General features: G+C 46.2%; 1 protein-coding gene across 1 annotated transcript in view; it reads left to right on the top strand.

Moving 5' to 3' along the window:
* Nucleotides 1-5,967: 5,967 nt before the first annotated feature.
* MTMR4 (myotubularin related protein 4) overlaps nucleotides 5,968-26,991 on the top strand; it is a 47,833-nt gene continuing 26,809 nt past the window's right edge. Inside the window, 6 exon segments of the mRNA XM_038375506.2 lie at nucleotides 5,968-6,417; nucleotides 10,833-10,922; nucleotides 16,307-16,423; nucleotides 17,245-17,327; nucleotides 17,625-17,791; nucleotides 20,714-20,810. Of these exon segments, the coding sequence (XP_038231434.1) occupies nucleotides 6,367-6,417; nucleotides 10,833-10,922; nucleotides 16,307-16,423; nucleotides 17,245-17,327; nucleotides 17,625-17,791; nucleotides 20,714-20,810 (605 nt within the window). The 5' untranslated portion in view covers nucleotides 5,968-6,366.

Raw genomic sequence — 26,991 nt, 5'->3', positions numbered from 1 at the left:
AATGTTCTCAATGTCCTGGGGCAATGCTCAGTATAGTCACTATTTGGGGAGAGGGTTGGCGTGAATCTTGGTTCCTTTTTCCAATGCTCATACAGCATTATTGTTAGGAGGCACATCCCTCTGGATGGCATCCCACATGGCTTGGAGATGCCTCAGGGAGCATGAAAAGGCTTGGGATGTTGTCTGGGCGCCTTGTGTTTTGTTTGTCTTTGGTAACTCCTATAAAAGAACCTGCTTTTCATAAAGCTTCCCTGACCCAAAGCATCCAGTAAGCAAATGTCATATATTCATTGAAAAGCCTGACTGAATCTAAAGGCTGGTAGTGTGGCCCAGAGCCTGCCAAGCGTGGGCCTTTTTGGCCAGTTGTGGGGAACATCCAGACAGATGCAGTGCCCCTAGGTCTGGGGACCATACGTCCCACTTTTAATAGGATAGTCTTGGTTTCATATGATGTTCTGGTGCCTTGAGAACTTTTTGTGGGACACCTGACATGGCTTATTCTTTCTTTTCATCAGTCAAAATGTTTGTTTTTTCTAACTACAGAAAGTGGTAGAATTAGAGCAATGTGAATTACAGGAAAAAGTCCAGTGGAACCCAGTGTTCATGGTGCTGACCAGTATCTGCAGTGAATGAGCACAATCGCTACCAAAGCTGCACTGCTGCTGCTCAGAGTAAATGTTAGGGACAGGTGTTCAGTCTTTCGTGGTAACTCATTCAGACACTAAGTACTGAAAACACCCTTCCTCAGATACAGATGTATGCCTGCCTCACTCTTGAGCCAGAAGCTGGGAGGAGTGACATCGGGTGCTCACTGCAGCCAAAAACGTCAGTGGTCATTTGTCATCCCTGGGGACATTTCAGATCCCTAAATGAAGTGACCAAATAATCATTTGTCGGTTGTTGTTTTTTTGTTGTGTGTGGGTTTTTTTGTTTTTTTTGTTTTTTTGTTTTTAATTTTAAGATATGGTTAACTTACTCCAATCTCGACCGGTGGGGTTGGGCATAGGAAAGGAGGCATTTTCAGAAATTGCTGAGTCTGAAATTTGACTAACAGGTGTACACTACCACTTAATTTGGTATAACTGACATCACTCAGGGGTGTGAATAAGCCCCCCCCTCCCGCCCTGAGCGACATAAGTTACACCGACCTAAGTTCTGGTGTGCACAGCACTTTGTCGTCAAGAGAGCTTCTCCAGCTGACACGGCTACCGCCTCTCGCAGAGGTGGATTTATTATGCCGATGGAAGAGCTCTCTCCTGTCGGCACAGAGCGGCTACACCACATGCAGTATAGTGGTCAGTTCCAGTCTGTGGGTCAGGTGTAAAAGGTCACTGACATGAGGCTCATTTTACAGTCATGACTGTTCAGCTACTCAAGTTAAATGTTCCATTGACAAAATTAAAGTAAATATCTTTTTGAAACCTCCCATCCTCTGCTAAACTTCATATCTGTGCCTCTTGCCCATGGCCAACCATCCCCCTCCATCCCTGAAACGCTCCTTTGTGTGCCCCCTCCCCCCCCAGCCATGGCTAGTCACACCCCTACATTGCCGCGTTTCTGTGAATTTCCCCTGTTCTTTTCCCCCACACCCACAGTGGAATCCTTTCCCCATAACTTTTTCTCCTCTCCATCCTTTCCCCTCCAGTACTTTCCTTCCCCCAGCCCCCAGGGGAGAGTCTTTTCTCCCTGTCTCTGGCTGCGTCTCCCTCCTTAGCCCTCTGAGCTGTGGCTGGCAGGCACTGGTGGGCCAATGCCTTGGGAAGTTGCAGTGGGGGGAGCTGGAAGCTGGATCTGACTTATAATATGTGCAGTTAACACTCCAGCACTAAACAAAGGACAGTAGTAAGTAGCATTATCTGAAGTTGTGGGAGGCACGTGGATAACGGCATTGTAATGTTCCACCACTCTTTACTCCCTCCAGGCAGTGGTGGTGGGAAGAATGCTCCTTGACGCTGCCAGCTAAGAACTGTCATGACTTGAGCATTTAGAAAACAACTAGGTAGGCAAGGCTCCTGGAGACTCATGTTCAGGGGTCTGATGGCCTGGGCCCTTCCCCCCTGCAAGGTGAGAGCTAAAGGGTTGGAGAACAAAGGAATCAGGTGACTTCCTGTCCCGGGAAAGGGACAAAGCCCAGAGGAGGAGGGGCTTGAGGGTGAGTCATTTTGGAGCTGGCTGAGGACGAGGAGTGAAGTGCAGCCGTGGTTGTCTGACTCACTGCCCCCCAAAATGGACCCGGCTGAGGGGTCCTGTTCTCTGTACCTACAAGCTCTGTTTTAGACCATGTTCCTGTCATCTAATAAACCTCTGTTTTACTGGCTGGCTAAGAGTCATGTGTGACTGCGAAGTTGGGGTGCAGGGCCCTCTGGCTTCCCCAGGAACCCGCCTGGGCGGACTCGCTGTGGGAAGTGCACAGAGGGGCAGAGGATGCTGTATGCTCCGAGGTCAGACCCAGGAAGGTGGAAGCTGTGTGAGCTTTTTGCCCTGCAGACAGTCTGCTCACAGAGAGTTGACTTCACCAGAGTCCTTCCTGGCTTCGTAGGGAGCAGTTCCAGAGCATCACCCGGGGACTCTGCGACAGTCTGTATCCGCAAAAAGAACAGGAGTACTTGTGGCACCTTAGAGACTAACAAATTTATTAGAACATAAGCTTTCATGGGCTACATCCCACTTCATTTTGAGCATTGGCCTGCGAAACCCAGGGTTGTGAGTTCAATCCTTGAGGGGGCCATTTAGGGATCTGGGGCAAAAACTGGGGATTGTGCCTGCTTTGAGCAGGGGGTTGGACTAGATGATCTCCTGAGGTCCCTTCCAACCCTGATATTCTATGATTTCATCGGATGCATAGAATGGAACATGTAGTAAGAAGATAGATAGATAGATACTTAACATAGGGAAATAGATTCAATATGTGTAATGACCCAGCCACTCCCAGTCTCTATTCAAACCCAAGTTAATGGTATCTAGTTTGCATATTAATTCAAGCTCAGCAGTTTCTTGTTGGAGTCTGTTTTTGAAGCTTTTCTGTTGCAAAATTGCCACCCTTAAATCTTTTACTGAGCGGCCAGAGAGGCTGAAGTGTTCTCTTACCGGTTTTTGAATGTTATGATTCCTGATTATATTTGCTTCAGTATTTGCTTCAGGTTCGGGGGCTGTCTGTAAGCAAGGACTGGTCTGTCTCCCAAGATCTGTGAGAGTGAGTTAAGTGAGTATGTTAAGTATCCTCATACTTTCTTGTCAACTGTCTAAATGGGCCATCTTGATCATCACTACGAAAGTATTTTTTTTCTCCTTCTGATAATAGCTCATCTTAATTAATTAGCCTCTTACAGTTTGTATGGCAACTTCCACCTTCTTTGTATGTGTATATATATACATCTTCTTACTATATGTTCCATTCTATGCATCCGATGAAGTGGGCTGTAGCCCATGAAAGCTTATGCTCTAATAAATTTGTTAGTCTCTAAGGTGCCACAAGTACTCCTGTTCTTTTTAGAGAGAGAGAGTGTGTGTGTGTGTGTGTGTGTGTGTGTGTGTGTGTGTGATCGCTTCTTTCCATTGTAAAGGATTCCTGTAACGACTTCTTTGAAAAGTATTAGCATCTTCGATATTTGCAACAGACCTTTGCTAGTCATCAGAGAGAAACCCCTCAGGTTAGAGAAGTGCCTCTTTGTCCTATGAAATTCCATTTCCTTCTTCTCACTTGCTTACCAAAATCACCGAATGTTCTGAGCTGGACCTGCCCCGGAGCAGCCTTCTTCTAACACAGTTGTTTTTAGATAACTCGGACACACCCATCCTCCACAAAGCACTTGTTGTTAATCTTAGGGCTTGTCTACACTTACAGTGCTGCAGCTGCGCCACTGTAGTGCTGCGTGAAGGTGCTACATATGGTGACGGAGTTTCTCACATTGGTCTAGGTCCTCCACCTCCCTGAGAGGTGGTAGCTGTGTCGACAGAAGAAGCCTTCCCACCGATCGAACACTGTCTACCTCAGTGGTTCAGTTGGTGTAACTGCATCTGTCGGGGGTGAATTTTCAACACCCCGAGTGACGCCGTTATACCGACTTACGTTCCTAGTGTAGACCAGGCCTTAGAGTGGCCCAGCGAAGATTGGGGGTCCTATTGCACTAAGTGCTGTACAAACCCCTGATACCATGTGAATGGTGGCATAGTAAGTGGCAGATATAAAAGTGGGCTGAGGGGGGCAGAGTTAGGGTGGTTTATGGAACTGTATGTTCTGATTCCAGATTTTCTTACTTTCTAAAAGTTTTATCCCTCTAACATCTGCATGTAAACCTCCTGAATGATGTGCAAACTTTTGGACATAGTCTTTTTAAAACTTTTGACAGGTGGCTCATTTAGTAAAGTTAGGGTAGGGCCTGTAGCACAGTTACAATGGAGTTCGGAAATCTGGTCCCAACACAACTGCCCCTTGATCCGGTTACAGTCTAGTGTAGCGTGGCCCTTAAACCTCCTCCATGGAGACATGCCCAAGACTTTAGTCTGGCTACAGAAAACCATTGAGTCTCTCTGTGTTACCAGTTGGAAGTGTCTTGTAATAGCCTTGGGAATGAACAGCTGTGAAGTGTAAGCAGATGCACTGCTGTGGACATGTTTGTAGTACAGATAGGCCCAAGTATCTAATCCTGACAGTGAAAGGGCTCTTCTGTGCTGGAAGTTTGCCTGAGGTAGTATATTGTGATTGGCCTGGGCTCATGGAGTGTCATTCAAACACCACCTCTTGGTTGACTAGGTTTCCACTTTTTCTTTCTGAACAGAGGATTCCTTCTTCAGTTGTGTCTGGGTTTCTATACCCCATCATTCATCTTGTCATATGCCAGTTACCTTGGAGGAATGGTCCCTGACCATTAGCTCAGGGTGCAACCACAAGCATGTTTGCCTTGAACAGAGAAGGTCTGAAGGCCTTAGCCTGCTACTTCTTTCCTGCTGGTCCAAAGCCCTGGATGTTCTCTAGCATGTTAGGGAGCTGTTGATACCTGAACAGAACAAGGTGTTGAGAAGGTCAGGCTGTTGTCCAAGTAGTGGGCAGTGGAGAGCAACTGGTGATGGAAATCCAGTTGAGACTATATCTTGTGAATGTTCTCAGTGTGGCTTTTGGCAGGCACTAACTCTGGATCTTTAATTTGGACTTCAGGAATATTCCTGTCTTTCTTTAGCTCTTGAGGCGATGCTCAGGCCTGAGAGAGTAAAGAGGCTTCTGTTCTGCAGGCATGTCTGCACTGGCGGTATTTTCTAAACAGTTCCCACTGTTGCTATTGCTTACCTAATGCAGCTGCATTGGAGTTGGCAGCACTAAGAGCCCTGGCATAGACAAGGTTCCTATAGCCATTTTAAACAGTCAGTTTAAAACTTCAGACTGATTGATACAGCGTGAAAAGTGCTGGCAGCCACGGGAGCCTTGTCTGCACTAGGGCTTCCAGCTGTGCTAATACCAGGGCAGTTGCCCCTGGATTAGCTACATTTGGAAATGTTCAGCTAATGACCCTAGTGTAGATAAGGCCCATGAGGCAATGCCCCCTAAGTGCTCCGTGCTCTGCCTGCGCAGGGCAGTGGACATAGAGGTGTGTACTTGTGAGCTCCCTAGCAAGAGGAAGCTGTAGGGTGGGAGAGGACAGCCCCTTTGTCCCTTCCACCTGATCAGGCAATGTTTATCTGCTGGGTGGTGAAGGCTGTGAGCACTAGTGAGTTGCAGTCCAGGGAGGTTTGGGACCTCGTTGCTGTGGTTCTGTGGAACTGAGTATCCCAAAGCAGCAAGCTTGGAGCTGGAGTCTCTGTGGTCCCTCCTACGGGAGGAGGGGCTCAGGGTGAGCGCACAAAGCGAGCTGCTTGCTATTGTTCCTGCACATTCCTGCACATGCTGTCTGGGTAGCGAAGGCTGTGTGGCAGGTGCCTCTGGGAGTGTGCTGTAGGCCAGGACTGCATTTCCCAGCAGGCACCTCTCACTCAGCTTGCAGCTTAGTTTGAAGGGGGGATGTGTCAGCAGAATCCCCGCTCTGCGTGTGGGGGTGGGGAGGGGGTGAATCCTTATGGTCGGTTTGCTGGTGTCTCCATTTTCCATGCAGTCTGTGAAGGAGGCACTCGGATGGCAGGGTCTGCTCTGCTTCCTTAGGAGGTAGGTGGAGTCTCTCCATCCTCCCTCCCTCCCCCGCCTCCATTGTCAGCAGCGGCACCAGCAGGCACACCTGCTGTAGTCGCTTGCAGCAGGAATGCTCCTGCCCGCCTTTGAGGGATGGGAAGGCTGCACTGATCGGGTGTGATTGTGAGAGAGTCGCTGCCGGCAGCAGCAAAGGACCAGAGAAGGGCGATGCTGCTTGTGTGCGCCCAGCCCAGCCGCCACCTCTGGAAATGAACATGAGTCTACCGGGCCGTAGTTCCTGCTCCATGCTCAACTGCTTTGTAAGTGCCTTCTCTTCTCCTCCCTGTTGTCTGCTAAGCGTCTGCATGCAGGGCTGCAGGCCAGGTTTCCTTTCCGGCTCCTGTCCTGAGGCAGGGAAGGGGCAGCCATCCCAGACTCAGCCTGTTCTTGAGTTGGGCATCCTGCAGATCCTCGCTTCTCTCCCTGCTCTGGACCTGCCTGGGCTCGATGTGCTGCTCTTGCTCTGCCCCAGATGCTTTTTCTTGTGGGAAGGAATCTTCCCTCCCCTGACTTCCATCCCACTGATTCCATGTGCTCCTGGGAGAAGCCCTGTACCCTACTAGTCCTGCAGCGATTGCCTACAGTTTCCTGGGTCCACAGTTCTAACTAGCCCATGGCTGTGAATTGGCCAGAGTGAGTGTGGTGTGCTGCGCAGACTCCTACCCAGCCCCTGTCTGCAGCTGGAAAATTACAGTATGACAGCAGCAGGCATTTAGGGGGAATCCCTGAGTACCCACCCTGCCTGATGCTGCCTGGGAAGGAGACAAATAGGGAGGGGATCCCAGAGCTCCCACCCCATTGACACGCCCTGCAAAGAGGACATGGGGCCAGAGGAGCCCTGAGCTCCCCTGGCCCCATTGCACGATGCTGGCTAGGAAGGAAATGAGGAGACACAGCTGGCTGAAGTCCTGTTTAGTTCTGTTCCAGGGGCTGCTTCTCCCTCCTCCTTCCCCCCCTCCCCCCCCCGTTACTGAGTGGGCAGCATAGTGATGTCTGGTGTGGCAGTCCAGGTACACTTCTGGGGAATGGTACGCTGCAGCCACCTGGCCACAGGCTTTGCTCACTATCTCCCCTGGAGTGACACTGCTACTTCCTTGCCTTTGTGCTTTCCTGCTTCATCACTACTTGGCTAGCAGTGAGCGAAGCTGGGTGAGAGCTGACTGCTGGCTTGCAGGGCTCTTGCTCCAAGCCATTGCTGTTCCCCTGGAGACTCTCCAGGGAGCCTGCCCCTCTTCATTACTCGTGACCAGTAGGGGCAGAAGCCTATGGATGTCTCCCTGATATCTACACACACGCACCTGCAACGTGGCTGGTCACTAGGGAATTACAGTGAGTTGGCTTCCAGCTGGGAGTGGTGCCGTGTTTTTATAGGGACTGAAAGGGAAGTTTCATAAACTTTAAGACCAGAGGGGGCAATTGTATCATCTAGTAGGCCATGAAGTTTCATCTAGTGATCTCTGTATGGAGCCCAAAGTCTTAAAATAGACCAAAGCATTTCAGTCACCAGGAGATTAAACTGTGCGCACAGGTGGAGAACAGGAGAGACTGAGTTGCCACTGATGGCCAGAACCCCTGCAATGACAGGGAGCTGATTAGGTGAGACGTGCCTAGCTGATCCCAGAAGGTGAGCTGACCAGGTGCTGCAGAAGAAGGTGGAAAACCCCCCCAAGATCCCTGCTAATCTGATGTGGGATGCAAGGGGGAATTCCTTTCCAACCCCAAGTCTGGCGATCAGTTGGACTCTCAGCACGTGACCAAGACACAGTAGCCAGGCAGCTAGAAAGGATTTCCTCTATCACCTCAGAGCACTGTTCCAGCCTGCCTGGTGTCCCATCTCCAGCTGTTGCTTCACTGATGCTTCAGAGGAAGGCAAAAATTATATGTAGCCAATTGTGCATTGGGGAAACAATGCCTTCCTGATTCCTGCAGGCAAGTGACTGACTGAAACCTTGAAGCATGACACTGGATTAGTCATTATCTTAATGCGGAGCTGCAGTGTTATGAGCATATTGAGGACAATGCAGGCAGTCCCATTCGCCCCAAGGCCCAGGAAGAAAGGGGATGAGCAGGGGGACCCGCAGATCCACACATTGCAAGGCCCAGCAGGGGCCACAACTGCTCAGCCCAACCCCTATGCACACAGGCTGCAGAACTTCTTGAAGTTGGATAAAAGCATCTCCTGTAAGTGATGGGAAGAAGGTGGTGGTTCATACCTATACTGAGCCGGCTCCTTAGGCGAGCCCCTTGTGCGGTAGGCTATAGCTTGCTTCACATCCCTATTGTGCTACCCAGATACTAGTGGAGTTCCTTGCTACCTTTGTGGCTAGCAGTTCTGGGACTTAGTGAAAGCCAAGATGGAGGTCTGATGACCCTACGGCCATAGATTATCTAGACATAAGCTAGAACATGTATTGATAGAAGTACTATTCTCTCCATGCCAGGTGGGTGCGTCTTTAGGCTGCCCTCGGGAGAACCTCAAGGCCTGTGTGTGTGTGAGTTGATTGTACACTGTTCTAGCACCGGGCAGAGGGATAGGGCATGGGCATGTGTGCATTGTGCGTATATGAGGGTGGCCAGAGAGCAAGTGTGGAAAATCTGGTGGGGGATAATAGAAACTTATACGAGACAAAGCCCCAAATATTGGGACTGTCCCTATAAAATCAGGACATCTGGTTACCCTAGCACACATGTATGTGTGAGGTGCTAGCTGATACATTGTGCCCTGCGGGGGGAGGTGTGTGAAGTGTTAGCCCTATGTTCTGTGTATTGTGGAGAGGCACGCTGTGGTGGGGGGGAATGAGAGAAGTATTAGACCCATGATATGTGTATGGAGGGGCTGGGCCTGCACTCTGTGTTCCATGAGATACTCTTGGGGGAATTCTGTGCCAAAAAATTAAAAATCTGCAAATTTTATTTGTCAAAATAACACTACATAATCACACCAGTTTCAATTATTTTGATAATTTATTTTAAAATACCTGTCAGCAAGTATGTCTGTAACAATACAGACACGTACACAAATTCCCCCAGGAGTAGAGTTAAAGAAACCCCTATGACAGTCCAGTTCCTGTTTCTCTGATCCTGTTTCTCCATCTCCCCCTGCCCCCGCCCCTGAGCCCAGCTGTGGGACCAGACACCCAGATCCCAGCTGTGTCCCCCCCACCTCCCAGCCAGACACCCGCACCCTCTCCCCCCCAGAGTCCAGCTGCAGGGCCCCCCCCAGCCCAGACACCTGCTGCCTTACTTCCCAGAGCCCTGCCGTACTCCCCCCCCCCCGAGCCCTGAAGCCCGCCCCCTCCCCCTCAGAGCCCAGGGATCCAGCGGGAGAAGCCATCTCATGCTCGGTCCCAAGCTTGTGTGGCGTTTCCTGCACACCATCATCTCCTTCCCTCAGGGCATGCTGGGAACCCTCTAACTCTCTCACACTCCCCCTGGCAGTGTGCTCTATGAGTGAGCTGGGCTTTGCCAGGTCCTGTGTCCCCTAGTGGTGGCTAGCAGCATTGCAGCCCATTTCTGTGGGGGGGAAAGGAAATTCTGTGCAAAAACCAGCAGTTTCTGCAAAATTTTGCATTGCGTAGTAGCGCAGGATTCCCCCAGGAGTAATGAGGATGAGTCCCTGTGCACTTTGCCTCTGAGTTTTATATTCAACACTAGAGAATGCTGACATCTTCATTTCAAAAGTCTGGTATGAAATTACTGGGCTGGTGTATATGTGTATATTTAAACCCTTATAACTTAGCCAAATAATTAGGCCACCATGGTCTGTCATGGAGACTAGCCTTGTGTCAGATTTCAAGTTTCTTCCCCAAAAGGCTTGGGCACAAAGGTTTTTTATTTTAAAGTCACAAGCTTTTGTTTTTTTGATAATTGTGAAAGTGTGCGTTTTCTCCAAGCCTAGACCTCACTCATGACCAATGAATAAAACCAGTTTGAGAAACTCTAGAAGAAAATTAGTTTAAAAGAGATCTTTCAATGAAAGTTAGACTTCTAAACTGCTTTTCTCCCAAAGTCTTACCCTGTCCAGTTAATATCCACTTTTAAAAAAATCTCCTAAGAAAGGAAACAAGTCCTTAAATGAGAGAGGAAAAAATTGCCATTTTGCTCAATTTAGAAGTGGGTGAAAATTAAGGTAAGATTTTCATACGTGCTAGTGATTTGGGGTTCCCGGTTTGAGGTATCGTAACAGGGCCTCTGAGAATCAGATCTCTTTACAGAGTCTCAAGTGGGCACCAAAAATGGAGGTCCCCAAAATCTCTAGTCACTTCTGAAAATCTTGTTTTAGACTCATAATGGAAATTCTCATGGACTTATCCTCAGTATTTGTTTCATGGGACTTCATGTTTATAAGCGCCACAAGATCACTCATGGAGTTTAAATGTTCAGAAACTTTCATGGAGCTTCCAAAGTGTCAATCTTTTATCATCTAATTCCATAGGTTTCCACTTGACTTAATAAAAATGATCTAGTGCTGTATTCTGATTGAGCAGTAATGTCTATAGCAAAGTGGGAATTAATCCATGATGTCTGAGAGATACTTTAGGTTAAAAAAGTTACTGTTCAAAAGTGAAAAAGCAAACTGTTTTTCCAAATCCATAACCTTGGGAGTACTTTGTCCAATTAACCTCAAACTGCTCCCAGACTTTTCTTGTCTGAGTGTGTTCTGTTTGGAATGCAGGGTGAAGAAGGCCCTCCCAGTTTAGAGTACATCCAGGCCAAGGACTTGTTCCCACCAAAAGAGCTGGTTAAGGAGGAAGAGTCTCTACAGGTAAGGATGTAAAATCCCAGGAAACCATCAACTCAAGAACACTGTGTAAATCCCAGGCCACATGCTCATGGGTGGTAGAGGTTACCTTCAGGGAACAGGCTTCTTCCCTGAGCTTGCAGGCTGCTGACTTGCAGCTGCTGTGTGCTCCTCCTGACCCTCCTCTTCCTCCACACCAAGATGTTCTGATTTACACTGTGCTGCCATAGCCACAAGGGGATGGGAAACATAACTGAGGAATGACATAGTGCAGAGTTGTCCTGGGCATGCTTCCTTCTCCTTCTGTGCTGTCAGCGGGGGGGGGGGGTGAGTTGCAACAGCCTCTATGCTGACTCTCTGCTGATGGAAGACCCTCCTGGGCCACTTAGGCTGGTTGTAGGGTCAGACTGTCTCATAGTGTGGCACTAACCATCCGGCAACAAATCTGATCCAGTGTGTGGTGATGTGGCTTTGTCATACTGTGGAGGCACAGACCAGAGCGGCTGGAAGGAGAGAGATCCCTGAAGGGGCTTTGGGATGACATATAGATGCTGCCATGGAAGCACCTATGCGAGCAAGGAGAGTGTCACAGATTGATGCTTTGACCAAAGCTGCTTGATTCTCCTGCTGCCTCAGCGTAGACCACTCCCTTACATGTCTGCTGTCCTCCTCCTGTACCTGGAGCCAGGCTCTGGCTCCAGACTTGCACTTGGTGCTCTACTGTTCCCAAGGTCATTGGTCCAGATGGCAGTGCCATGCTGAGCTACATTCATAGGCCCTAGGCTAAGGAATGAATAAGGGGTTGAAAATTGAGGGTCATGGGAAACAGAAGACCCTAGGTTGTGAGAGGGACGGCATGTGGTCAGATTACAAGGAAGTTCACTGAAGAATGGGGGTGGGATGACTGATCTGTCATGTCACCATTCTTTGAGACGCATCCTCTAAACCAAATCCTGAACAGAACTGTATATAGCCGAGCGCACTGCAACAGTAGCTTTCTGCTGACAGACCTTACAGTTCAGCATCAAAGGAGTAATTCACATGCACAAATTCGTACTGTTCTCTTAAGTTAAAGTATGATTCAAAAGGCACCATCAATTTGAGATCAAGTTGACTTTGAACAATGAGTTGGAAATTGTGACAGTTGCTCCACCTGTCAGTTTGTTTCATGATTACCCCCTTCCAATTGTTATAACTTTACAAACATATTGTTAAAAAGGTTCTTGCTGCTTATTTGCCATGTGAAAAAGCCACACTAACATGGGAAGCAGCGACTGACTAGACAGAAAGTGCTGCCAAAAACAGACATAAACTGCAAAAAGAGAATAGTTTTCCCCAATCTGTCAGCTAAAAGCTTCGGTATTGCATAAAACTCTTAAAAACACGGATTTCAGGCAGAAGTGGTTTTTAAGTTGATGGTGCCCTTTAAGGTTGTTAACATTTATAAATAACTAGGGCTGTCAAATGATTTAAAAAAATTGTGTGATTAAAAAAATTAATTGCAATTTCTTTATGGTGAAAGTGCAACTTAAAAATGTAGATTTTTTTTTTTGTTACATAACTGCACTCAAAAACAAAACAATGCAAAACTTTAGAGCCTACAAGTGCACTCAGTCCTACTTCTCATTCAGCCAGTCGCTAAGACAAACAAGTTTGTTTACATTTACGGGAGATAATGCTGACCACTTCTTATTTACGTCACCAGAAAGTGAGAACAGGCGTTCAACATGGGGCTTTTGTAGCCAGCATTGCAAGGTATTTACTTGCCAGATATGCTAAACATGCCCCTTCATTCTTCGGACACCATTCCAGAGGACATGCTTCCATGCTTATGACACTCGTTAAAAAAAATAATGCGTTAATTAAATTTTTGACTGAAATTTTCTCCTTGGGGGATAATTGTATGTCCCCTGCTCCATTTTATTCACATTCTGCCATATATTTCATGTTATAGTAGTCTTGGATGATGGTCACTGCAGATTTGACAAAACGCAAAGGAAGTACAATGTGAGATTTCTAAAGATAGCTACAGCACTCAACCCGTGATTTAAGAATCTGAAGTGCCTTCCAAAATCTGAGAGGGACGAGGTGTGGAGCATGCTTTCGGATGTCTTAAAAGAGCAACACTCCGATGCGGAAACTATACAACCTGAACCATCAAAAAAAAAAAAAATCAACCTTCTGCTGCTGGCATCTGACTTAAATGATGAAAATGAACATGCATCGGTCCACGTTACTTTGGAGTGTTATCAAGCAGAATCAGTCATCAGCATGGATGCATGTCCTCTAGAATGGTGGTTGAAGCATGAAGGGACATATGAATCTTTATTGCATCTAGCATGTAAATATCTTGCAACGCTGGCTACAACATTGCCGTGGAGAACACCTGTTCTCACTTTCAGGTGACATTGTGAACAAGAACCAGGCAGCATTATCTCCTGCAAATGTAAACAAACTTGTTCGTCTGAGTGATTGGCTGAACAAGAACTAGAACTGAGTGGACTTGTAGGCTCTGAAGTTTTACATGGTTTTACTTTTGAATGCAGTTATTTTTTGTACATAATTAAACATTTGTAAGTTCAACTTTCATGATAGAGATTGCACAACAGTACTTGTATTGAATTGAAAAATACTATTTCTTTTGTTTTTTACAGTGCAAATATTTGTAATAAAAAATATCAAGTGAGCACTCTACACTTCATATTTTGTGTTGTAGCTGAAATCAATATATTTGAAAATGTAGAAAAACATCCAAAATATTGAATAAATTTCAATTGGTATTCTATTGTTTAACAATGTGATTAATCGTGATTAATTTTTTTAATTGCGATTAATTTTTTTGAGTTAATTGTGTGAGTTAACTGCGATTCATTGTCTGCCCTATAAATAACTTGAGGGGAGAAATCCTTGATAACTTCAAAAAATTTGGAGAGCCAGGAAATTCAGTATTTAGGCCACAAAAGTATATGAAATTAAACAGTATAGACTATTAGTTTTAAAACATGGGAATTGGAGCTGGTTAAAGTATTTGTAAGGAATAATGTAATCAAATCCTTGTGTGGACACATTACAGCCTGTGATTTGACAATTATGGCTACTTGATATTTTTGTGAGATTTGTCTAAATCTCGTCTAAATCACGTGTTGTGGCATCTGTTCTATGATTGGATGTCCTAGCTTTATAAAGAGAGAGCCTCCCTTAACAAACCTATGGGCTTTGAATCGCAGAGAGAGCACAACCGTGGCCAATTTTAGGTTATTCTGGATCTTTTCCTCCCCTCTTTTGCACAAGATGAACATTATACCTGGCTGTGTACATGGCCTCCAAGTTTTAAAATAGCTGGGTCACTTCCTGACTGAGGAAGAGAGAGAGAGAGAGAAGCCTAGTATATGGCCTGTCCATCAGATTTGCATTTTCATTTCTATTGTTGGCCACAGAAATGATTGTGTGGTTCATGTACAGTCCCGTCTGCAGAGATTGTGGCCAGATTCCTTGTCTGGCTCCTCTAGTTGCTTGGGCTGTGGCCAGTGGGTCTCATGCTGCAGATAATTGTTTTACATATACACGACTCTGCAAGACCATATATATGGCTCGGTGCTGTCTGGGGATGTGATTCAATTTGGGCTACACAGACACCTTGCTCCCTGTTCTGGGACACATGCAAAGTGCCTCCAAACAAGTGATTCTTCTTTGAGATCCCTCCCCTTCCACCTGCGGCTTATGCTAGTGTTGTGTCACAGTGAGAAAGCCAGTGACTTTAAATCCCTCTCCTTGCTCCCCACTGATCTTACTGTCAATGTGCACAGGGCAGGAGCACCAGGGCTTGAGGTACAAATAGCTCCCCCTGCAGTTTTATAAAGAAAAGGAGTACTTGTGGCACCTTAGAGACTAACAAATTTATTAGAGCATAAGCTTTCGTGAGCTATAGCTCACTTCATCAGATGCATTTGGTGGAAAATACAGTGGGGAGATTTATATACACACACACAGAGAACATGAAACAATGGGTTTTATCATACACACTGTAAGGAGAGTGATCACTTAAGATGAGCCATCACCAGCCGCGGGGGGGGGGGGGAACCTTTCATGGTGACAAGCAAGGTAGGCCATTTCCAGCAGTTAACAAGAACATCTGAGGAACAGTGGGGGGTGGGGTGGGGGGGAGAAATAGTTTTACTTAGTGTAATGACTCATCCATTCCCAGTCTCTGTTCAAGCCTAAGTTAATTGTATCCAGTTTGCAAATTAATTCCAATTCAGCAGTCTCTCGTTGGAGTCTGTTTTTGAAGCTTTTTTGTTGAAGAATAGCCATTCTCAGGTCTGTAATCGAGTGACCGGAGAGATTGAAGTGTTCTCCGACTGGTTTTTGAATGTTATAATTCTTGACGTCTGATTTGTGTCCATTTATTCTTTTACGTAGAGACTGTCCAGTTTGACCAATGTACATGGCAGAGGGGCATTGCTGGCACATGATGGCATATATCACATTGGTAGATGTGCAGGTGAACAAGCCTCTGATAGTGTGGCTGATGTGATCACATCACATCAACCACAGAGGCACTTCAGTCTCTTTGGTCACTCGATTACAGACCTGAGAATGGCTATCCTTCAACAAAAATAACTTCAAAAACAAACTCCAACAAGAGACTGCTGAATTGGAATTAATTTGCAAACTGGATACAATTACCTTAGGCTTGAATAGAGACTGGGAATGGATGAGTCATTACACTAAGTAAAACTATTTCCCCATGTTATTTCTCCCCCCCACCCCACCCCGCACTGTTCCTCAGACGTTCTTGTTAACTGCTGGAAATAACCTACCTTGCTTGTCGCCATGAAAGGTTTTCCTCCTTTCCACCCCCTGCTGCTGGTGATGGCTCATCTTAAGTGATCACTCTCCGTACAGTGTGTATGATAAAACCCATTGTTTCATGTTCTCTGTGTGTGTATATAAATCTCCCCACTGTATTTTCCACCAAATGAATCCGATGAAGTGAGCTGTAGCTCACGAAAGCTTATGCTCACATAAATTTGTTAGTCTCTAAGGTGCCACAAGTACTCCTTTTCTTTTTGCGAATACAGACTAACATGGCTGCTACTCTGAAACCTGCAGTTGTATGAACACAACCAAATGTTCCTGGAAAGGTGAATTTGAGGGCCCAAGCATTGCTGAGTCAGCCCCACGTTTCACACTGAAGAGCTTTCAGAGGTGAATTCATGGGGGGTAGGGGGGTGCACTGTGCCCTGCTGCCTGCGCTCAGGTCCCACTGGGATTGCTGTGTCCTACTGATTTCATGTGGAAATCGCATGGAGAAGGCACTAGCAGAGCTGGCTCTTCACTCCCTGTTGCACAAGGAGTTCTGGGTGTGTTTGTCTGACAGCTGCTCTGACTGTCTCTCCCCCTTGCAGGTCCCATTCTCTGTGCTGCAGGGTGAGGGTGTGGAGTATTTGGGCCATGCTAATGATGCCGTGATCGCCATTTCCAACTACCGACTTCATATCAAATTGAAAGACTCCGTGGTCAACGTAAGTGCAGCTCTGTCAGTCACTGGTTTGTTACTCACAACCGAGGCCTTTGGCATTCTTAGGCTGCTGCAGTATTCTGTGGCTGCAGAATCCACTTTTAGGTCTCTCGTCATCCTCCATGAAATTAAGTCTTGGAGTCATTCCAGTAGGTGGCGACATGCCCTGTGACACAGAAGCTGCATCTCTAAAGAGGCACGCAGCCTGACATACTCCAGTGCCATTAGCAAGTCACAGAAATGCTGTCCCTCCCGTTTGTGGGGTGAAGACCTCTGTGTTGGCATGTGGGTGATGGTCAGACTTCTCTCTTTCTCCTTTCTCTCTTTGCTATTCTCCTTTCTTGCAGGCTCTAATCTCCCCAGCAGTTGGGTTTAAGACCAGTGAAAAATGTTCTTGCAGACCAGGCTAGACGTGATTCTTCTTGTATTGAGGCCAGGGGTGTGGTGCCAGGAACTATGGCCCATGCTGCTGAAGTGCCACAGTGCCTTACTCAGTTTCTTCAGTCCCCTATTTTCCTGGTGCCCTTGTCTCTTCTGCATTTGTGATCCCCTGTTGCTTGCTAGGTTGTATCCAGTGGTTCCAGGCACCCCTGTTGTTCTGCCCTCCCTAGTCAGATCCTCCCTGACAATGAGAGAGGAGGACAGGGTGGGGGTTAAGGGGGGAGACTCTAAATTGTGGATCATGAAGCTATGTAAATGTGGGATCCTCTTTGCTGCTCAGAGAGCCTTGGCTGGGATGCACAATGAGAGAGTGATAGGCTGGGGTCCCTGCTGGTGTGGGACATCCCATGCTGTCAAGTGACGCTCTGCGTCTTTCTGTTTCAGGTGCCTTTGAGGATGATGGAAAGCGTAGAGACTCGGGACATGTTCCAGCTTCACATCATCTGCAAGGACTCCAAAGTGGTCAGGTAGCTGCATAGTTCCCTCCTATTGCCACAGTGTAAGGTTTCTCCAGCCACGGGTTTGGCCAGCAGCCTTGTGGATTCCCTGCCCTAGTCTGTGCTGCTGAGTCGAGCCCTGTTATCCTGGAGGGTGCTCTCAGATATGTGGGAGGGTGTGGCCCAGCCTTCCCCTGGGAAGCTCAGAGCCCCTTGGTCCTCCCAGGGAGGTTGGATCTCCCTCTTCTCCCCTGGTTGAACTCCAAGGCCGTGGAATTCCCTGTCAGTTCATCCTGACTGGCCCTACTGAGTCTATGTGTCCTGCAGGTGCCATTTCTCCACCTTTAAACAGTGCCAGGAGTGGCTGAAGAGACTGAGCCGAGCCATTGCCCGCCCTGCAAAGCCTGAAGACCTGTTTGCATTCGCCTACCATGCTTGGTGCTTGGGAGTCTGTGCCGATGAGGAGGATCAGCATGCACATCTGTGTCACCCAGGTGAGCTCCCAACCAGCTCCTTTCTTAGTGCAGCCCTCATGGTATATCCAGGAAGAGGGAAACCACACGCCCATATCATGCTGTGCTTTTGTGTTCTGCTGCAGCAGTCTCCCATATCCCTCTTGATGGTCCTGTTAAGTCCTTTGCTACACAAAGAGTAGCTATAGCCAGGTGTGCTCTGTCCATCTTCCTCTGGCTAGGAGGTGGCAGTGTCTCCTGGTCGATTGCTGAGTCCAGGGCCACATCCAGACCTAACCTGGAGATTCAGGTGCTGCACCTGACCATCGCCTGGAAGCTTTAGCTGGTGCAGAGCGGGCTCACCGCTTGGCTAGCAGCATGTCACTCAGGAAACATCTCCTTCCTGGCTTCACAGTTTCAGGGCAACTGCACTTATATTCCCCCTCCGTGGTTCACCAAGAGCACACACTTCAGGTTCCTGGCTCCTAGCCATCACCTCTCTTGGGAACTCCTGTCTCATTCCTTACTGACCGGGGGATTTTTAAGGCTGCACAGTTCCATTCCCTCCCTCCCCAGTGAACCAGACTCTGTGCTTTGCTTTCTCTCCTAAGGCTGTGGCCTTCGTATTGCCCACGGTTAAACGTTACCACCAAGCTCTTTCTAAGCAAGCAAATTTATTCTAAGGTAAAAGCATTGCAGAGAAAACATTTAAGCAATAGAAAAACCTACACACATGCTAAAAAGCTCACCAGAGGTCACCCCAACTTCAACCTTGGGTTCTGACAGAGAATGAGTAGATCTTGTCTCTGGACTGGTAAATGTTCATGGCTTTCTTGAAAGGTTGTATGTCATTAATAATTCTGTTTGCATCTCCTCTCCCAAAAGTGTTCAGGCCACTGAGCAACAAATATGGCAGGGTGATTAAACCTAAATTCTTACCGTCATGGACAGACACATGCAGCACCCAACAGTGGGGATAAAGCCCTCTTTCTGGATTGTCTCCTTCTATTCCAGGACTGTAGGTTGTTGGAGGCACTTGAGCTGACAATCCCAAATCTAGGCTGAGGATAGGATGTTCCCAGTGCCAGGCCCTTGATTCTAGAATATGCCTCCCCAATTGATCTGGCCTCAGGGGCTGATTAGAGGAGTTCGGGGCCTGGAGAAATTGCTGTATTAATTTAGATGAAATAAATGGGCCCAAAGAGTGAAAGGTTTTACCGTGACCTTATTACTTCAACATTAAACAGTTTTAAATAATATTTGGGGTTTGCCATACAGAGACCTCAGCCTACTTCGTACCGTGGCAAACATGCTAGGAAATTCATGCTGAAGTTTAGAGATTTATTAGTTAGAATACACAAGAGAAAAAGAAGTCAAACAATTTATATAGTACTTTAAAACAGCAGTTGAATTCTATGATAAAAAAGTAACCAAAACCTGTCAAAATCCCTTTAAAATTGATAAAAAGAAAAGGAGTACTGGTGGCACCTTAGAGACTAACAGATTTATTTGAGCATAAGCTTTCGTGAGCTACAGCTCATTTCATCGGATGCAACTGATGATGCTGTAGTTCACGAAAGCTTATGCTCAAATAAACTTTAGTCTCAGGTGCCACAAGTACTCCTTTTCTTTTTGCGAATACAGACTAACACGGCTGCTACTCTGAAACCTGTCTTTAAAATTGATGGATCAGGTGCTCTCTCATTTTGTGGGATAACTTTTCTTGGTAGCAAGGAAAGAGCTTTGTTGCTCAGCTCTAAGATATGAAGGATAGTCGCTTTTCCTGCTTTTAACAGGCAGATCCAAGGGGAGAAAAGAAAGTATACTAACGGTGGGGGAAATATGGCTTTTGTTAATGTTTTCAGGACTTTGGGTGTCAGGTCAGTCTCAGAAAGATGCTGTGGGTTGGCAGATTAGCCACTACAGTAGTTGCACTGAGCTCTGGCTTATTTTCCCATCTGGGATCTGAGATCTTCTGGCTGGACCTTCTCCTTTAACAGTCTCTCTCAGGCTGGGCAAAGCTGGATGGGCTGTCTTGTCTCATTGTGCTGATCTTGTGTGGTACAGTTGACCTTAGGATGAGATGAAAACCAAGAGAGACAGGGAGGTAGAACAGGAGGAAAAAATAGCAGGGCAGAAAGGAACACGCAAGGAAAAGGGAGACAGCAGGATCTCACATGTCTTTGCTGGTGTGGCACTGTCGACAGGGTGTTCTGACGTCTGAACTGCATGATGATGATGATTAGATCTTTGGGGTCCATGGGCGAAGTACAGAATCCCTCAAGTGGAGTGGAGTCCTGACTGGCATTCCCCCTCCTACAGAAATCCCTCCATCAGGCCACACGTCCTAGCCCCCAAAGCGGGCCTTTGGTTGGAATAGTCCATCCTCTCATTATTGTGTTCGCCATTTAGGCCCAACTTCCGATTTGCCATTAACATCCAGTCCCTCGCTTTTTTGTTTACCAGGTATTCATACATTCCAAACTGGAAGGGACCACTGTGATCTAGTTTCACCTCCTGTATAATGCAGGCCAGAGAACTTCCCCATAATAATTCCCTGAGCATTCCCTGATCTTCTAGAAAAACATCCAATCCACCATGACCCTTGGTAAATTGTTCCAATGGTTAATTATTATCTCATCGCTAAAAATGTGCGCCGTATTTCCAGTCTGAATTGGTCTACTTTCAACTTCCAGCCATTTGATCATGTTCTACCTCTGTCTGCTAGATTGAGGAGCTCATTATCAGATATTTGTTCCCCATGTGTAGGTGTTTATAGACTGTAGTCAAGTCACCCCTTATCCTGAACAAGTGAATGTGACCTTTGGAAAAGCACCCATCCCACAGCATTCAGACACCATCTGGCCTCTTGCTCATCCAGTCCTGTAATGTCGCAGCTACCAGGTTTAGGTTTCCCTTGGCTGTGTCTAGCTGCCAGTAACTGCTGTGCCTGTGCTGTTCCAGGAGACCACGTGAAATACCGGTTTGAGATGGAAGTTGTGAGAATGGACTTTGACTTGCAGAATGTCTGGAGAGTTTCTGACATCAACAGCAATTACAAGTGAGTAACATACCAGCCAGACCCCCCCACACCTCGTATAACCCCCTGGCAGGGCAATGTACCAGCCAGACATCTCCCCACCCCTTCCCTCACCCTGGCTAATAACCCACAGCGTAGCAGCCATATGTCGCTCTTCACCCTGGGTTGTGGAATTGGAGCAGTATTGCACCTAAGCTAACGGGGTAGCATAAGTTGCAGCAAATGCTGATGTATCCAGTTTAAAAGGTGGTAGGCATGGTTCTTCCATTAAAGCATTTGGGAATCTTGCAGAGCTGTTTCTGTTTAAGAATTTCCCATCCATGCTGCTCCTTTTTTGATCAGTCATTGGCTCTGAAGTGTTCAGATCATTTGGAATAAAAAAGTCCCAGATTCCCATAAAAGAATGCACAACTCTCCTGCATTCTTTAATCTCATTTTCTATGTCTCATAGGTTCTTTGTACTCTCCCATCAGTCTATCTGTATCATGGAATATCAGGGTTGGAAGAGACCTCAGGAGGTCATCTAGTCCAACCCCCTGCTCAAAGCAGGACCAATCCCCAACTAAATCATCCATCTGGTGTCTCATGTCTTATGCTTAGATTGTCCCCTTTTTGGGACAGGGATTGTGTGGTGGGTTGCTCCCCCTTCTGGGGTGCCACCTGATGTACTGGGGTACCACTGAGCCTACCTGTTCCACCAGTCTGGGTTCCCTCACCCTGTCCTGCTAAGCCAGGCCCTCAAACCTCCTCTAGCGCGCGCGCGCACACAGGTAGGGACACACGCAGCTGCAGAAAGATACTGACACTGAAATCAGCACTAGATGGGAACACTTTCAGCTAAGAAATTGCCCAGCACTCAAGTGCACTCCCCTTCTGGAGAGAAAACCCAAAATTGTATTGTCTTTCGCTGCACAGAGAATTTACAGCATAAGCTAATTGAAATTCTCCCTCTCCCTCAATATGGAGAGTGATAAGCACAGCTTTTTGCCCCCCTCCCTCCAGTTATGAATTCCACAAACTGGGTTTAAAACAAAAACAAGTTTATTAAGTATTTTAAGTGACTGTAAGTGATAGCAAACAGATCAAAGCAGATTACCTTAGTAAATAAACAAAAAATGCAAACTGAGCTTAACACACTAGATACATAAGATATATAAATTAGCAGATTCTCACCCTGAGTGATAAACAGGCTGACAGACTCTTAAGGCGTAAGTTGCCTTGGCTTTCCCAGGTTTTCATACACAGGCTAAAGATCTTTCTAGCCTAGGACCATCACTTCCCATAGTTCAGTCCTTGCCCCTCAGGTGTTTCCAGGTATTATGTTGTAGGGAGAGTGAGGTTCCCCATAATGTCATTTCCCCCCTTTTATATCTTCTCCCTGCTTTCTGGAAAGCTCTTTTGCTGTGAGCTGGGTCAAACAGTTCCCTTTGTGTAGTGCTATCTCTGAGAGGTTTCTGTTGTACACAGTTCCTGGGGTAATCCTTGTGATTGTGTGCATTTCCTCAATAAGCCATTAACATTGTTTGGCCTTTTTACTGTTGTACCTGAAAGGCTGTTTGTGTGTGTTTTCTACCTCAGGACATGTTTCAGTAACACATATGTAGCCAAGCTTCAAAACTTTGCATACGACGATAGCACATACAATCCAACAAGATATTACTGTCAGATCAAGACTTTTAGAATGCTTAGGCTTACTTAGTATAAGACGTATCCTAATTATATGACAGGGGTGAATATTGGGTCATGGGTGCTGGGGTTGCTGCCATACCCCCTGGCTTGAAGTGGTTTCCATTATATACAGGGTTTACAGTTTGGTTCAATGGCTCTCAGCACCCCCACTGTACAAATTGTTCCAGCCCCCCTGGTCAGGATGTCACAGATTGTCTTTGTTCTGTATTTGTACAGTGCCTAGCAGAATAGGGTCCAGTCCATGGCTAGGGCTCTGGAGCGCTCCCATAATACAAATAATAAATAACAATAATAATAGTCTAGGAGCTTTAAGAAGAACTTCTTAAAGCTCTTCTTCTGCTTTCTAAGTCCCCTTTCTTGAAACCAAACACACACTTCCCTCCATCTTTCCTCCAGCTGTTTCTCATGGTCAGTAAAGATATCCTCATCATCCATGGATGCTTACTTTCCACTACAAAGTAATTTCTAACTTACTTGGAGGAAATAACATTTCATGAGAAGATGGAAAGTTGAAGTAGGCATAGACACAAAAATTGAGGAGTGGGAGGATTTCTCCATATATGGTGGATGTGCTCCAAAATTAAGACCTTTTGGAAAGCCATTGGAGGTTTCATAAGGGAGATAACAGGGTGTCAACTGTCATATAACCCCCTTACTATTTGTATTCAATTGTTCTAAAAACTGTCTTATAAAAGCCATAAAGAATTGATCATTCTTTTTGTAGTTGCTGCTGGAATTACCATAGCAAGGTGATAGAAGAGGAGTGATTCTCTTAAAACTATTGGCTGGTATCAAAAAGTGGGGGAAATTCTGATACTAGAAAAGCTAACTGATTAAGTCAACGTCCTTCAGGGGAGAAGACAAAAAGATAAGGGCTAAGAAGGATGGTGGAAGTTTTTGGAGTTTGCAGGAAGAGGGTCATCATTGGCCACCAAACCAGGAGTTTGAGAACTTCTGTTTTAATACTGAGAAAGGGAGAAACTCCTTCAACAACAGTCACAATTAAACTTAGAATTAAAATATTAAAATAAGGAAAATGGATAGGAGGAAATAGGAACAAAGCTAAATGTTGTGTACAAGTTATGATAGGACAACTAACAGGTTACGCATCTAAATGTAAGAAAAACAGAAATTTGGACCTAAACATGAGATAATGAAAGACTTGAACCAACACAGTCAACTGACAAGGCAAAAGAGGAAGACCGAATAGAAAAGAAAAGGAGTACTTGTGGCACCTTAGAGACTAACAAATTTATTAGAGCATAAGCTTTCGTGAGCTACAGCTCACTTCATCGGATGCATTTGGTGGAAAAAACAGAGGGGAGATTGATATACACACACAGAGAACATGAAACAATGGGTTTATCATACACACTGTAAGGAGAGTGATCACTTAAGATAAGCCATCACCAGCAGCAGGGGGGGAAAGGAGGAAAACCTTTCATGGTGACAAGCAAGGTAGGCTAATTCCAGCAGTTAACAAGAATATCAGAGGAACAGTGCGGGGTGGGGTGGGAGGGAGAAATACCATGGGGAAATAGTTTTACTTTGTGTAATGACTCATCCATTCGCAGTCTCTATTCAAGCCCAAGTTAATTGTATCCAGTTTGCAAATTAATTCCAATTCAGCAGTCTCTCGTTGGAGTCTGTTTTTGAATAGAATAGAAAAGCATCAGTCACAATATATGATCAATACCGTAAAGTAGAAGAAAGTGACTAGTAGCAGGTCTCATCAGTACAGCTTCATGGACTTCCCATAGGCCAGTTTATAACTTTGTGTTTATACTAAGCTTATCGCTGTTAATATGTAAAGCAAGTTTAATATGATTTGTTACAAAAGAATGGATCCATTGATAAATACAGTGTTAACAAGGGAAAATGTCAGTTAATCGAAACAAAGTTTTTTGTTTTGTTTTTTTTTTTATTTTTTTTTATGGGAATGGGGAGGGAGGGAGAGCAAGTGTCCAGAATAACAAGCAGCCTGGTGGTCAGGACGCTCCCCTAGGTTGGAGTCTCCCGCATTCCAGGTGAGTGCCCTGACTACTAGGCTACTGGCTATTCTGAGTTTTTTCTTTCTCCTTCAAAAGGGAGAAATCTTGAAATCTCAAAGTTTCAAGGGATAGGAAAACTGTTTGGTCAATGTACATTGACCAAAGTGTTGGTTGAAGTTCTCCGACTGGTTTTTGAATGTTACGATTCCGATGTCAGATTTGTGTCCATATATTCTTTTGCGTAGAGACTATCCGGTTTGACCATCTTGATTATCACTACAAAAGTTTTTTTTTCTCCTGCTGATAATAGCTCATCTTAATTAATTAGCCTCTTACAGTTTGTATGACAACTTTCACCTTCTTTGTATGTGTATACATATATATCTTCTTACTATATGTTCCATTCTATGCATCCAATGAGGAGGGCTGTAGCCCACAAAACATTTATGCTCTAATAAATGTTAGTCTCTAAGGTGCCACAAGTACTCCTGTTCTTTTTGTGGATACAGACTAACACGGCTGCTACTCTGAAAGCTCTCCCACATGTCCAAACACTCATTTTGACTCCTTGACCTGGAGAAATGTTCCATTTGTCTCTCCCTTCTCCCTGTCCCCGTTTAGGGACAGGTTGGCTCGCTTTTACAAGGCTTGGGGCTCAATCACCACCAACAGCTGGGTCCTAATCACCATCTGATCGAGCAGTGCCATCCAGTTCTTCTCCATCCCTCCCTGTCCTCCTTCAGGGACCCCTCTCACAAGATATTACTCCTCAAGCAGGTGTGCTCTCTGATGGTGCTGGGAGCGGTGGAGGAGGATCCACCAGAACACCAGGGTCAGGGTTTCAATTCCTGGTACTTTCTGCTGCCCAAATCGGGGTGAGGGGCGGAAGACTAAAACCCATTCTCAACCTTCGCAGCCTCAACAAATATATCAGGTACATGGGGTTTCAAATGGTCACTCTATCAACTATCTTCCCCGCGTTCTCTCAGAACTGATTTGCTGCCCTGGACCATCAGGATGCCTACTACTTTCACGTGGCAGTTTTGCTGAGCCACAGTAAATGCCTTAGATTTGTCGTAGCGGAGCGCCTTTTCCAGTATACAGTGCTTCCGTAAGGCCTCTCTTCTGCTCCTCAGGTTTTTAACAAATGCATGCTTGTGGTGATGGCATACCTCAGGAAGAAAGAGATTCACATCTTCCCATACCTAGATGACTGATTACTGAGGGCCAGGTCCGGAGATGAAGTCCTTTCCCACGTTGACACTATACTATGCTTGCTCAGCCATCCGGGTCTTATCCTAAATGCTAGATGTTTTTGTTCCCAATCAGAAAATCAAGTTCATTGGGGCCCTAACAGACTCTGAGTTTAAGAGCGTTTTTGCCAACAAACCATTTTTAGGCAATTCACCGCCTCTGTCTCAGGCTGCAATCTCAGCCTTCCAGGACAGTTGCGATGTGCCTTAGGCTTTTCGTCCACACATCTGCTTGCACACAGGTGGTCCGGTTTGCAAGCTTGCATCTTCTCTCCCTTCAAATGTGGCTCAGCACGCTTTAGTGTCCAACTCTTTACTCCTTGGGCAGATTGGTCCATCTCCCTCCACTGGTTCTGGAGTCCTTGCAGTGGTGGAAACTTCTGGAGAATGTTTGTCAGGACGTTCCCTTCGTCTGGTCCTTACCAACCAGTCTTTTGTCACCAACACATCCCTAATGGACTGGGAGCACATCTGGGGTCTCTGAAAGTTCAAGATCAGTGGTTGGAGTAGCAGTCGTCACTGCATATTGAAGTGTTGGATCCTTAGGCCATTTACAATATATGTCATAGAATCATAGAATATCAGGTTTGGAAGGGACCTCAGGAGGTCATCTAGTCCAACCCCCTGGCTCAAAAGCAGGACCAATCCCCAACTAAATCATCCCAGCCAGGGCTTTGTCAAGCCTGACCTTAAAAACCTCAAGGAAGGAGATTTCACCACCTCTGTAGGTAACCCATTCCAATGCTTCACCACCTTCCTCGTGGAAAATTTTTTTCCCAATATCCAATGTAAACCTCCCCCACTGCAACTTGAGACCATGACTCCTTGTTCTGTCATCTGCCACCACTGAGAACAGTCTAGATCCATCCTCTCTGGAACCCCCTTTCAGGTAGTTGAAAGCAGCTATCAAATCCCCCCTCATTCTTCTCTTCCGCAGACTAAACAATCCCAGTTCCCTCAGCCTCTTCTCATAAGTCATGTGTTCCAGCCCCCTAATCATTTTTGTTGCCCTCTGCTGGACGCTTTCCAACTTTTCCACATCCTTCTTGTAGTGTGGGGCCCAAAACTGGACATAGTACTCCAGATGAGGCCTCACCAATGTCGAATAGAGGGGAACGATCACGTCCCTCCATCTGCTGGCAGTGCCCCTACTTCTACAGCCCAAAATGCCATTAGCCTTCTTGGCAACAAGGGCACACTGACTCATATCCAGTTTCTCATCCACTGTAACCCCTAGGTTCTTTTCGGCAGAACTGCTGCCTAACCATT

This window comes from Dermochelys coriacea, chromosome 17, assembly GCF_009764565.3.
Source record: "Dermochelys coriacea isolate rDerCor1 chromosome 17, rDerCor1.pri.v4, whole genome shotgun sequence".
Taxonomy (NCBI): Eukaryota; Metazoa; Chordata; order Testudines; family Dermochelyidae; genus Dermochelys; species Dermochelys coriacea.
This window is presented reverse-complemented; position numbering and strand designations above follow the sequence as displayed.